This window comes from Marmota monax, unplaced genomic scaffold, assembly GCF_021218885.2.
Source record: "Marmota monax isolate L192 unplaced genomic scaffold, Marmota_monax_Labrador192_F-V1.1 WCK01_AAM20220418_F8-fsc00321, whole genome shotgun sequence".
Lineage (NCBI taxonomy): Eukaryota > Metazoa > Chordata > Mammalia > Rodentia > Sciuridae > Marmota > Marmota monax.
This window is the reverse complement of record NW_026694856.1, coordinates 263053-276890: the sequence shown is the minus strand read 5'-3', so window position 1 is coordinate 276890 and position 13838 is coordinate 263053. Positions and strand designations below refer to the sequence as shown.

Below are 13838 nucleotides of genomic sequence, written 5' to 3'. Positions count from 1 at the left end.
AAGCTTTCCTATCACTCAGGCGCTCCACTTGAAGCATATGGATGATACTACTTTGTTAAGGCTTGATGGGCTCTGCCGAGATCTCAGCTTAGCTACTTTTCTTAGCCCTCCTCTTTACTGGAGAGTCACGTTACTCTTCTGTAACCTTTCTACAGATTCGTTATTGGACGAGAAAAGCCAGGACAAGTGAGTGAAGTTGCCCAGTTGATAAGCCAGACGCTGGAACAAGAGAGGCGCCAGAGAGAGCTGCTGGAGCAGCACTATGGGCAGTATGATGCTGATGATGATGAGGTAGGAGTGCTGCCAGCATTTCCTGTTCCTTCTCACTACATGCCCACTGCGGGCAACCCTCACGCTACTGTGCAACAGCAAGGCAGGCTCTTTGCAGTTTCTTAAAGAGGATAAGTCTACATTGAGCCAAAACTCAACCTCAAGAAGAGAAATGCTACTTGCATCTGATATTAAGTTGTGAATCAGGTCATGGTATCCTATTTATGGTCTGAAGGCTGGAAACATATCAGTCTTTTATCTTACTATTAAAAGAAATTCATAGAAACAAAAAGGATAAAAACACCAAAATGTGAATTATGGCTATTTTTATTGATGGAATTAGATAGTTTTCTCTCTCTGGTTTATATTTTTTTCAATCTTTTCCAAATGGTCTACAATAGTATGCTTTTCAAAAAAAAAATCAGTAAACATTTTAAGTGAAAAAACACACTCATAATACAGAAACACACACACACACACACAAATGCTGATTTCTGAGTGTTTCCAGAGGGTTTTTCCCCCCTCAGGAAGAGAAAGTTCTTTGGATCTGCTCACTATGATTTGTGCTAACATAATGCAGAACAAAGCTTTTCCACTAGCACATGTTCCATAGCGTAGATACATATTGGAATAATTTTACATCCTGCTCTCTGTAGAAGATCAAGTAAATGAATAGAAGCTAACCCCCAAGTGAAAACGGCTCTCCGGAACCCTTGTGTGTTGTAATGTAATACAGATGCTGGTGTATTTCCAATGTCAGTGCCAAATGTACATTGATATGATGGGACAACATGCTTTATTATAAACACATTCAAACATGCATATGTTTCATATTGACTTGTCAAAAGATCCATCAACAATTTAGTTGTAGTATTTCATACTTCATCAACTAGTAAATATTCAGATAAAACAAATATTCTTCTTTGTGTCAGCTGATACAATATAACCACAGTGAAATTTCATGTGTTCACCCTCTACTCATCTAAATATATTACTTTTCCAGAACTTTTTTTGGTGTCTAGCCAGAACATAGAAATTATTAAAAATATTTTTCATGTATTTTTAATCTGGGATATTTTAACTAAAATGTATATTGTTTTCATGTGTTTGTAGTATAACAAGGATGTAGTCTCCATTTATTGAGTAGGAAATTGAAAATGGTATATCAATTAACTTTGAATTAAGGATAGTACATTAGAAAGCCTCTCATGAATGAATTAGTCTCTTAGAATTCTGTTTACTTTATTGGGTATTTTTCTTGTTGTGATTGCTTGAAAAGACAAGTTTTTTTCTAATTATACTGAGATATGAAGTATGGAAATATGTTATCTCAAAATTTGAAACTAAAAAGTGGTTTCTTCAAATATTTGAGCTTGCATTTTACCTAGTTTTCAATTCTCTGCTCCACTGTTTTATGTTTTATTAGAGATGTTGATTTGCTTGGCTACAAGCCTGTTTTAGAATTGTCAAGTCAGTCACTGCAGGCTTGGTTTTTACCTCCCCACTCCCTTAGATTTTAGATGTGAAGTTGAGGGGAGTACGGTGACATCAAGTGGTGGAAAGGCAGGAGGCCAGGCTTTGTTGTCTGTGTCTCAGCGTCCTTGGCTTTCAAGTTTGAGGATTGGGCTAGATCGCTAGATTCCTTCTAGTTTCTAGCATTCCATAAACACAGAATAAGACACCAGGTTGAGCAAGAAAAAGGGGAAAGTGAGATAGCCTGATTTTAAGGCTCCCCACGTAAAACTTTTAGATCACATTTACATGTTTCCTTCAATTATTGGAGGAATTTTTCACATTTATCCCCAAAGTTTTCAACTCAAGCAGCTAAAGCATGTGTAGAGGTATGGGGGTAGAGGGGTGTCTATTCTTTTGAGCATGTGCATATGATTTTCCTCTATTTGATAATCTGAGTAAATGAAAAAAAGAATATTTTTTATTTCACATATATATATTTAGGATCATATCATATACCAAGTGGAAGATTATGGATTTATTTGTCTGTTTTTGTAAAGAGACTAAAGATCATTTTCCATATGAGCAAATATTTTTAAGAGTAAGAGGAATAAGTCTGATAGTGTCAGGCACTTTACAAGGTGCCTTCCCTACATGTTCTCATTTAATCTTTAAAGCATTCAGAAGAGGTGTTTTGTTTTTGTTTTTTCTAGAAATGTAGCAGCTGAGGTTCCCTCCTACCCAGGTATGACTTAGCTGTCAGAGTTAGTATTAGTGTAGAGTCTTTGGCCCCAAAGCCTACTGGACTCTGCAGTTGTTCAGTACTGTTGTTGAATGGAGTGTACAGAACTTGCCTAACGGGCCTGCGTATTCAGGCACACACAAGGTAACTGGGAACAAAAGATGTTACGAGGATTCCTGTTTAGAGTGATGGAGCTTCCAGTAATACTTCAGTTCCATAATTCTTTGTTCTGTATTTTTAATAACAGGGAAATTGAAAACCTGGAGAATATTTTAGACAGCAGTCCCTAAGTATTGTCTTCATGGAGTTTAAAGGAAAGAATAACAATACACAAATGTTTTACCAGAAAAAAGAGTTGAAGTTTTCACTAAACTTAGAAATCAGAAATTAGAAATTGGAAGCTTTCTATTGTGTTACTTCAAGTAACCCCCATTTTCTTGAGAGGGTCAAAGAGTGTTTTCCTTTGTAGTTTTCTCTCATCCTTCTCTGATTTGTGTGTAACACAGTGTGTTACTAAATAAAACATGTCCAGGTAAAACCAGTTTAATTATCTGTGCAGAGGAGAGGTGAAATCTGTACAAATAATGATAATTCACTCTAGTATTAAGACTGCCAATGTTATTACTCGATTCAAAAATTTGTAACTAACACTACCAAATATTATTAAAATGATTGATTTGAAAAAAAATGATTGATTTGAATATTCTCTCAATTTTCTATTTACTTTGTTTCTCTGTTGATGGAAAGTAAAATGTTCATAAAGTAACAGAAATGAGAAGAATGAATATTGAGTATCCAATGGTTAAATGGTCATTGAATAATTGATTTAATTTTATATGTAATTAAGCAATGTATTGATTTACATATATTTGTTAGAACAGGCCCTGAATTTGTGTAATCAGTCACTTGGCTTTTAACTTTCCTTATAATTTATAGAATCATCTTTTGATTTCAAAGTTAGAATTACTTTTATTTGATAATATCCCCTGTGACATTCCCTGGACCTAGCCAGGGAAACCTCTAATTAGATACAGAGCAACTGAGTTCATCCAGCTAATTTTCAGAGCCAGTTCTTAGATCAACATTGTCTGCCAAAGGATAGAGAGCTTCTGTTTTTGATCAAATCATCTAAAGTTGATTCTAATTTGGAACTTGTCACATGGACAGATGGAAGTTGCTTGCCTGAATTGGCTACATGGAAAACATCACACTATAAGCAGTATATCCTGAAATTGTAAAAGTACAGTGGTCCGCTCTAAGAAGGAAGAAAGAGGGAGAATGTTTAGGAATAACACCTTATCATGTGTTACTTATGCTTACATATATCTATTTTAATGCTCTAGGAGATTCTAAGTCATTCTCTAGTAGAATTGAAATGTATAGTTAATCTCAAACTATTTAAATTGCTGCTTTTTCTGTTTTGTCTCCAAATATTTAAACTAGGAATAGTTTAAAATAAGCAAATAGCCAATTCCATTTTAATTTGCATTCCTGTTTCTGTTCACTCTCTGTTAAACATTCTGATTAAAGAAGAAGAAGAAGAAGTAGTAGTACAAAGACTCTGCCTGAAGGCTGAAAAATAAAAGGGAGGATCCTATAAAGAAAGGGGGATGAAAATCTAAACCACTAAAAAATTTTAATGTACATCTGAGTAATCTGTGATGAATGATTGCATTTCTGGATTTAATAGAATTACTGTGCATTTGTTTTTCTTTTTCTTTCTAACAATCTGAAAGGTAACTGTAGAGGATTTCAGTAAACCCCTCAGACAGTCAGCACTATGCCATGGTATTCTGGGGGTATGGTAAATTTTTCAACTAGATTTTAATTTTTTATAACATCTAGTCTTCTGTCATAATCCACACTATTATTTTAGCCTTTAGTAGTGAGATGAAATAACTCTGTTGTATATTTTTTCTGGCCTGTTTGTATTTTATGGGTACCTTTCTGTTAAAAAGCATATAATTTTAACTGCTGTGGGCTCAGATTGGAATATAGTATCAAATGGTGCTATACCTCTTTTTTGAATTAGAAAATGAATATGGTCATGAAATTAAAATGAATAATTTTATACCTTTTTTAAAATTATGTGATTATTTGGCTTTTTAAAATATTCTTTTAAAACATGATATTTATTATATTGTAAAGTTAGTGGTTATAAGTCACATTTAAAAAATCTCTTTAGTCTAGTTCATAGCAAGTTTAATCAACACTGTGGAGTCTGAAGCCCCTTCTCTTAAAATACAGCTTGTTTTTTTTTTTTTATAATTTGTTTTCAATACTGAAAATTAGTATCATTATACCAATATCACAACAGTGTTATTTTTAGAATCTTTTGAAGTATTTGATACAGTTTAAAGCAGCTACCTCCACAGATATGTCTTTCAATTGCTTGTGTTCACATGTAACAATCGAGGCAAAATTATAATAGATGCTGTGATTTGTGTAAGTATTAAAAGGTTCACAAGATTGTAATTTTTATGTGAAAAGCATTCATGGGACTACATTAAATTTAACTCATGCTGTTTGCTGCTCCTGGTTGAAAACAGCTTGTGCTATGTGCGCAAGATTGTGTTTATTTATGGATGGGAATTTAATAATGTGAATGGACCATATTCTGTGTCCATGATATTTGAAACAGAGTGGGAGTATCTTACCAAGGTCCAATGGCATCCTCTTCATATTTGACAGTGTGTTACAGCAAGCACCTGAACTTCAGTGTTTTTCGGTCCTTTTTCTCTCTATTGAGGGGCTGGGGAAGCCTTCTTTAATTGTTTTTGTCAACCATTTTAGAACACTGTGGCTGAATTTCAAGGAGTATCTGCCAACTGCAATAACAATAACAACTGTGTCCTTAAGGTTTGTTTTATTTTTTTTTTTGATAGTAAATAATGCTTTTTTTTTTTTAACCTTCCTGCTTCATGTGTGGAATTAAATATTCTGTTTCTTATTAACTATGCTCTGAAGAACTTCTCTAGAGCTATGTTTTTTTGTGTGTTGAATAATAATTTGAAAATAATGATTTGAAAAAATATTTAATTCTGAAATGGCATATAATTTAGTTACAGTTTCTGTGGTTTGGACTCACTTCCTAATATTTAACCATGCTTGTTTTTAATTCCTAACACTTCAAATTGAATTTGTTAATTCAAGTTAAAGGGGACAAAAAGATATCCAATATCAAGGCTAAATGTTAGTTACATAATACAGTATATAGTGATTTATATTGTCCTTAAGTCCAATATTTATTTTTTAAAGAAAAGAATATTCTGATACAAAGTTTTTAGTTTTTCAACGCTAAGTATATATCTTTAAATTATGGCACTATTTATTTGCATGATTTCAAGGGTTGACATACCAAAACATCTAAAAAGGTACTGCACTTTAAATAATGAAATTATCTCAGTAATAGAGATAATGGAGCTTAAAATGAGGTCAAGTGTGTTTAAATGACAAAATGGTTGATGGTGATAAAGAGGAGCCTGAAGAAAACGAGAAATATAAAATCTTTTAAATAGATGTTCAGAGACTTCTATTTGATCTTTAAAAAACATTAAATTTAACTATATACTTTGGTTTATGATTCTCATATTTATAATAATCATCATTGTTATTGAAACTGAAAGCCATAACGTTCTGGGAACACATAGTGGAAGACTGTCTATGGTTGATCTAGCCTACCAACTGTGTGTACACGTCTCTCTCTCTCTCTCTCTTTCCCTCTCTCTCTCTCTCTCTCTCTCTCTCTCTCTCACACACACACACACATATACACATTCTCAAACTATCCCCAGGAGGTGGACAGCCTCCTCTATTTTAAAGGTACCCTCTAGGGATATTACTTGTATTTATAACACTGAACACAGGAAGATGATAGGATCAAACAAAATAGAATTAGAATAAGAACTTCATCTAAACCAGGTCATCTCTTAATAGCTCATTTTCTTTGTATGATTACATTTTCTTTCATTTATTTGCTTATTTATTAAATTTATGATACTGGGGATTGAAGCCATGGTGCTCTACCACTGATCTATATCCCCATCCCTTTTTGAAAATTTTTTATTTGTGTTTTTTAAAGTTTGAATTTTTTATTGGTTCTTTTTAGTTATGCATGACAATAGGATTCGTTTTGACATAATTATAAAAACATGGAGTATAATTTGCTCTAATTCAGTACCCAGTGTTTCTACTTCCTTCTCCTCCTCCCTTCTCCTGTTCCCTACCTTACTCTACTGATCTTTCTATCTACTTACAGTTTTTTTATTTTTTGGCCTGGGGAAGCGGGTATCAGGGATTGAACTCAGGGACACTCAGCCACTGAGCCACATCCCCAGCCCTATTTTGTATTTTACTTAGGGGCAGAGTCTCACTGAATTTCTTAGCCCCTCGCTTTTGCTGAGGCACTGGATTCGATCCTCAGCACCACACAAAAATGAATACATAGATAAAATAAAGCTATTAAAAAAAGGAAAAGTAAAATATCTGTTAAAAATTATTTAAAAAAGAAAGATATTGTGTCCATCTATAACCCCCCCCCTCCCCGAAAAAAAGAATTTTTTGAATCATTGTTCATCAAGGATATTGGGCTGAAGTTTTCTTTCCTTGATATGTCTTTGGTTTCGGTATCAAGGTGATACTGACTTCATACAATGAAATTGGCAGAGTTCCCTCCTTTTCTATTTCATGAAATAATTTGAGGAGGATTGGTATTAGTTCTTTAAAGGTCTGATAAAACTGCACTGAGAATCAGCCTGGTCCTGGGCTTTTCTTTGTTAGAAGGTTTTTGATTGCTGCTTCAATTCCATTACTTGATATTGATCTGTTTAAGTTTTCTGTATCTTCCTGGTTCAGTTCGGGTTGGTCATATGTCTCTGGGAATTGTCAATATCTTCAAGATTTTCTAGCTTATTAAAATATAAATCTTCAAAATAGTTTCTGATTATTCTCTGGATTTCAGTAGCATCTGTGGTGATATTGCCTTTTGCATCCTGGATTTTGTTAATTTGAGGTTTTTCCTTTTGGTTAGTTTGGCTAAGGGTTTATCAATTTTACTTTTTAAAAACCACCTTTTGTTGTGGTGATCTTTTTATTGTTTTTTAATCTCAATTTTATTAATTTTGGCTCTGATTTTAATTATTTCCTGTCTTCATCTGACTTTACTGTTTCTTGTTCTTTTTCTGGGACTTTGAGGTGTAATGTTAGATTATTTATTTGGTATCTTTCTGTTCTTTTGGTGTCTGAGTTCACTGCTATGAACTTTCCTGTTAGTACTGTCTTAGTAGTCTTCAAGAGATTTTGATATGGTGTATTACTATTTTTATTTACTTCTAAGATTTTTTAAATTTCTCCCCTGATTTCTTCTGCTGTCCATTCATCATTTACAAGTGTATTATTTAATCTCCAGGTGTTAGCATGGTTTCTGTTTTTGATCTTATCATTGATTTATAATTTTATTATGATCTAATAGAATGTAAGGTATTATCTCTTAGTTTTTTGTATTTGCTAAGATTTTTTTGTGACCTAAATATGGTCTATTTTAGAAAATGTTTCAAGTGCTGCTAAGAAGAAAGTGAGTTCAGTTGTTGATGAATGAAATATTATGCAGATATCTATTAGTTTCATATTATTAATTGTAATTTTTAGTTTTGTAGCATTTTTGCTTAGTTTTTGTTTGGATGATCTATTCAGTGGTGAGAGAAGCATGTTAATGTCACCCAGTATTATTGTTTTGTGATCTGATTCTTAATGATGAGAAGGGTTTGTTGACATACATAGATGCTCTGTTGTTTAGCATAAATATTTATGATCATGATATCTTGTTGATTTATGATTACCTTAAACAGTATGAGGTAACTTGTCTCTTGTGATTAATCTTGGCTTGAAGTTCACTTTATCTGATATAAGAATATCTACCCCTATTTGTTTACCAGTACTGTTTGAATGGTATGTCTTTTCCTATCCTTTCATCTTCAGTCTGTGAATGTCTTTACTTGTAAGGTAAGTCTCTTACAGACAGCATATTGTTGGTTCTTGTTTTTTTATCTGGTCTGCTAACCTCTGTCTTTTGTTTGTTTGAAAAGTTTATATCATTTATATTCAGTTATTTTTGAGAAATGGTTTTTATTTCCTGTCATTTTGGTTTATTTCTTATATTTAAATTGGACTTCATTCTCCTTTAATTGACTATTCTTCTAATATAATTTCTCCCTATGTTGTTTTTCATTTTTATTTTTCATGAAACATTTTATTAAGTATGTTTTGTACTACAGGCTGAATTCTTTTAGCTTTTGTTTATCATAGAAAATTTTTATCTCTTCTTCAGTTCTGAAACTTAATTTTTCTTGGTTGGTATCCATTTTCTTTCAGAGATTGGTATATATTTTTCCAAGACCTCCTGGCTTTTAATGTCTGTGTTGAGTAATCACTTAAAATGAAGATTGGTTTACATCTAAATGTGACACTTTTTTTTTTTCTTGCAGCTTTTAAAATTCTATCCTTATTCTGCGTGGTAGGCATTTTCATAATAATATGTCTTGGAGTGGATCTATTATGATTTTGTATATATGGAGTCCTGTATACCTTTTGTATTTAAATTTCCATCTCTTTCTTAAGGTTTGGAAATTTTCCAATATTGTTTTATTGAAAAGATTGTGAATTTCTTTAGTTTGTATTTCAGAGCCTTCATGTTTCACAATGAATCTTAAACTTGGCCTTTTGATGTTGTCCCAGATATCTTGACTTCTCAGTTCATGGTCTTTTAATATCTTTTTTGATCAACTTTATTTTCAAAATTATATAGTTTTTGTCTTCAGAGTCTGAAAATCTATCTTCAAAGTGGCCTGATCAATTGGTGATACTTTCCATTGAATTTTTAATTTGGTTTATTGCTTCTTTGATTTCAAGAATTTTTTTTTATTCTTTTTCAGAATCTCCATCTCTCTATTGAACTGATCTTTTGTTTCCTGTATTTTCTCTCTAATTTTATTCTTTACATATTCTTTTAGCTCATAGAATAGTTTTTTAAAGATAATATTATTATGGTTTTTATACATTTATTTCATTTATTTTTATGTGGTGCTGAGGATAGAACACAGTGCCTCATACATGCTAGGCAAGCGCTCTGCCACTGAGCTACAATTGCAGCCCTCATGGAACAGTTTAACTGTGAACTTTATCTAAAGAAGATATTTCCTCCACTGTGGTATCAATGAAGTCTATTGTTAAAACATTATGGGCTGTTTGGGATGGTGTGTTCCTTTGTTTTTTCATATTTGTATGTTTGCCCATCTATTGGTATAGTTCTGATTTCTTCCTTTTTTAAAATATTTATTTTTTATTTTAGATGGACACAATATCTTTATTTTATTTGTATGTGGTGCTGAGAATCGAACCCAGTGCCTCACGCATGCTAGGCGAGCACGCTACCACTTGAGCCACATCCCCAACCCTAATTTCTTCTTTTAAGTAAAGGACTACTTTGTGAGCTTCGTTATTTTAGGAGCCCTGGGTTAGGTGACCATTCAGATTATGATAATTTAAGTGAATGTGTGACCTCCAATTCCAATATCAGTACCACTTGAAGGCATATCATTGAATCCTATTTACTATAATCACTTCAGAGCCATGCCTTATTCTATTTATCCTTGATAAGAAATAAAAATGTTGTAATTGTTCTCTAAGGCTCCTCAAATTCAAGTATAAACCTATATTAAAGTTCTGAAATAGGTCAAATAATCAGTTGATAAATGTAATAAATGTATTATTTCTTTTCACAATTTCATCTTGAGCTATTTACTCTGTTTTAAGGATCTTTCTGTTATGTGAGGGCTAAAAGCAGGGAGGAGGAAAGCTTAGGCAAAAAGAAAAGGGAAAGAGTGTGAGAAGGGGGGTGGAGGGAACGAATATAAAAGAATTAATTTACACCAAGGTAAAAAGGAGAAATAGATGAGTGGTTAGTATTAGAGGTAGTAACAGATAATGCAAGTGGATGAATAAGGGGTAAGAGAAGCAAGTATAAATTAGACCCAGGAAAACAAAGATAGGAAGATTAAATCCAATTAATGCCTTAATCATTAGATGAAATACATTCAAATGGTTTGAAGGTACAATGTGGGCTATAGAATTAACAATTATCATTCAAGTTGAAGAGTTATTTATATGATCAAAATTGACATTAAATTATTTATAGTAACCCATGTCAAGGTGAAGAAAATTCTTAGTTTGGATTTCATGGGGGTTTAGACATTTAGCAGATATCCATCAGTCTTTGGTTGTGGATCTCTCCAGAGTTGCAGGGGCACAGCAACCAGTTCCCTAGTTGATATGAACCTCCTACCAGCAGCTTCTGGTTTGACTGCTGGGAGGGTGCAGTGTTGTAACTTGGTTATTTCTATCATATGCAGTAGTCCAGGTTTCAGACTCTGAAGTGTCCCTGTGATTGCTATGGGTGACCATGTACCTACTTCCCCCATAGGTTTCTTTTCATAGTAGTAAAGATCTTGATCTGTGAGTGCAGGAACTCTGGTTGTGAGTTTTCTGTGGGTGTTCTGTGGTACAGAAGTAGTTCCCTGGCCATTGCAAATCTCTGAGTTACTATTATAAAGGGTCTCCGGTGGTTTACCTGTTCCATTCATTGCCTCAGTTTGTGAATGGCAGGTATAATTCTCTCTATTGATTATGTCTGATGTAAGATCCTTCCAGTATTCAAACAATGCCCTTTCACTTGCCAGTTGTGATCATGAGTCAGACTGGGCACCAGTTAAGGTTGGGATCAGACTCTTCTTCCTGCACAGCCTCTGGTAATTTCCTACTGGGTGTCTCTATCACTGGGTGTTCAGGCAGCTGCCCTCTTAGTCTTTTGCAAGTATATTTGCCCCAATGTCAATGATCTGGGCCTGGGGAATCTGCTTCTTCTACGGGGGCCAAAGCTGCTTCATTGCTGTCTTTGAGTTCAGCGAGTACATGCTGCACAAGGCTTTTTGGGTCACAGAGGCTGAGTGGGGTTAGGTGTAATTCCCTGCACAGGGCCCCGTCTTCCATTCCCCTTGTTTGTGATAAGACAGAGGGACAGGGGTTTCAGCATTTTGGGCTAGTAGTGGTCTTTCTAGTTCTTTCTGGCCAAATTCGTACAATGTCTCACTGCAGGGGCCTTCCCTGTGATTTAATTTGGAGCTGCCTGTGCATGGAAAGATTTAAGCGGGGGTAACTGACTAGTTAGCTGAGGACTCCACAAGATGGCTTTCTTTTCACAATTTCATTTTAAGCTATGGACTGTTTTAAGATTCCTTCTTTTACCATCACATTTTAAATTTTGTCTGTCTTTCCAAATGTTTTTAAGCAAGTGAGCTTAAGAGATTTTCAATCCCCCCTTCCACCTCCACCTGGCTTTCTCTCTGTTGTCCCTCCCCCCTTCTCATCCCCAGGTTCTGGTTGGGATTAGGGGACTCTGAGTTTCTTTTCTACTCTGGTAACCTATTTTCCAATCTCTCCAGGTCTCAGACTTTGTAATATTGAGTCTTAGAACATTTATTTTGTCACCTACCTCTCAATTCTGCTTTTCCTTCACTGCCTCCTTTCTGAGTTGTAAGGAGATTGGGACTTGCTGCCTCATTTGCTTCTGCCATCTTCCTGTCCCCTAAATTTTTAATTTTGAGACAGGGTCTTACTAAGTTATGGAGGCTGACCTCCAGCTTGCAATCCTCTTGCCTCAGCCTCCTGAGTTTACAGGCATGTGCCATCATGCTCAGTTCTTTGTGTAAATTTATAATGCCTGTGACTTGAATATGTTTGCTTGTTAGTTTCTTTTCAGCTTCCACATTGTGGTATTATTTTTTTCTTGAGGTAGATACAAACTACCAAAAACCAAACAAACCAAAAATCACCAAACCAAAAACAAAAACTATTAAATTCCTTTGAAATTATAGACTTTATTAAAACTCCTTGGAAATCATGCTAGAATAATTCTATATTACATGGATGAGCCACAGAGCTTGTAGTATTAAAAAAATGACATGGAAACAAAAACACAAATGACAATATTTTTCTAGCCTTAAAAACATTTTTTTTCCAATAAGTTGAATATAATTCTTTATCAGAAATTTCTTAAATACTAAAAGTCACAGAATCAGTTTATTAGCATAGGAAGCCAACTTATCTCCCCATGGATAGGGATTCCCTGGTTGCACCATGCCTTTGCTTTTCCTGTTTTCTCTACCTTGAAGCCATTTACTACCCACTCTTTGTTGCTCTTGAATACTCACTAAATCCCATTCACCTTTCGGGGTTCTGTTTAGGTTTCATCTCCTCCATATATTTTCTTTTCTCCATAAAGAAATTTTTCTCCACAAAATTGTTGGGCTCTCAGCTAAGTTAAGGGCCCGTTTTTTAATGAGTCAATAGGACTATGTATATCTATATGTTTACCCATAAATTTCCTCCATTGCCTATCATATCTTCAATAACAGTGACATGTGGATCTTTAGTACATACAGGGATAAGCACAGCATCAGGCAGATTAGGGGAAGCCAGGAAGTTGAACTGAATTGAAACCCAATACATGGTATAGAATACAAGAGTAAAATCAGTGTCAGAGCTAGTAAGATAGAGATTGGAGATAGCGAAAGGACTAAAGGAATAATCTACATGTAGCTCTTTCTGTGACCTTTTGTTTGCCATCACATTATGAATGTCTTGAGAAACCAGGGATTTGGAAGAAAACCCTATCTCTGTCATACTATGTTGAAATCCTTGGCATGTGAAATCAGGAAAAAAAATGACTATGTACATTTAATCCATTGAAAATTTTGGAACTTTGAAAATATCAACTTAGTGACTTAGCTTGACATGACTTCTTTTTAGTCATAACTGAATAAACCCACCATAGAAACAGAATAGTGAGAATAGCCTAAATTATGTCAAGATCAATACTGCATAAGTGGCCTTCTTCTCCTTCCTACCATATTAACTTAGAAATAGCCTTCAAGCATAGAAATACATTTTCATGAGCAATAAAGACTGAATGACAACTTGACCAAGGATTAATGTACTAAAGCTGTCTTATCATGAGGATTTGTCAGGTTTGATAATGGCTCACTCATTTTAAACTGATATCGATGCTACTAAGTATGGTAAAAACTCTAATTGAGTTCTGGAGTTCCAGGTCCTTAAGGGATTTAAAAGGAATTATTAAAATAAAATTGACATAGTGTGCACAGATCTTATAGGTGTAATTCAATTTAAAATCATATTTAATGAGAAATAATCTATATATGATAAAATACACCAATTCTAAGTGTATTTAAGTTAACAGTTTGGTAAATAACCACTAATACAACTAAGATGTAGACCATTTCTGTTATCCCAAATAGTAACC

The 13838-nt window shown here is 34.1% G+C and overlaps 1 protein-coding gene across 15 annotated transcripts in view; it reads left to right on the top strand.

Moving 5' to 3' along the window:
* Ppp1r9a (protein phosphatase 1 regulatory subunit 9A) overlaps positions 1-13838 on the top strand; it is a 308327-nt gene that overhangs the window by 209094 nt on the left and 85395 nt on the right. For 10 of the 15 annotated variants that reach the window (XM_046426371.2, XM_046426370.2, XM_058573241.1 and 7 more), the window contains 2 exons: positions 156-291; positions 5258-5323. In XM_046426371.2, the coding sequence (XP_046282327.1) occupies positions 156-291; positions 5258-5323 (202 nt within the window). The remainder of the gene's footprint in view (positions 1-155; positions 292-5257; positions 5324-13838) is intronic. The other 5 variants (XM_046426376.2, XM_046426374.2, XM_058573245.1 and 2 more) reach the window with 1 other exon arrangement.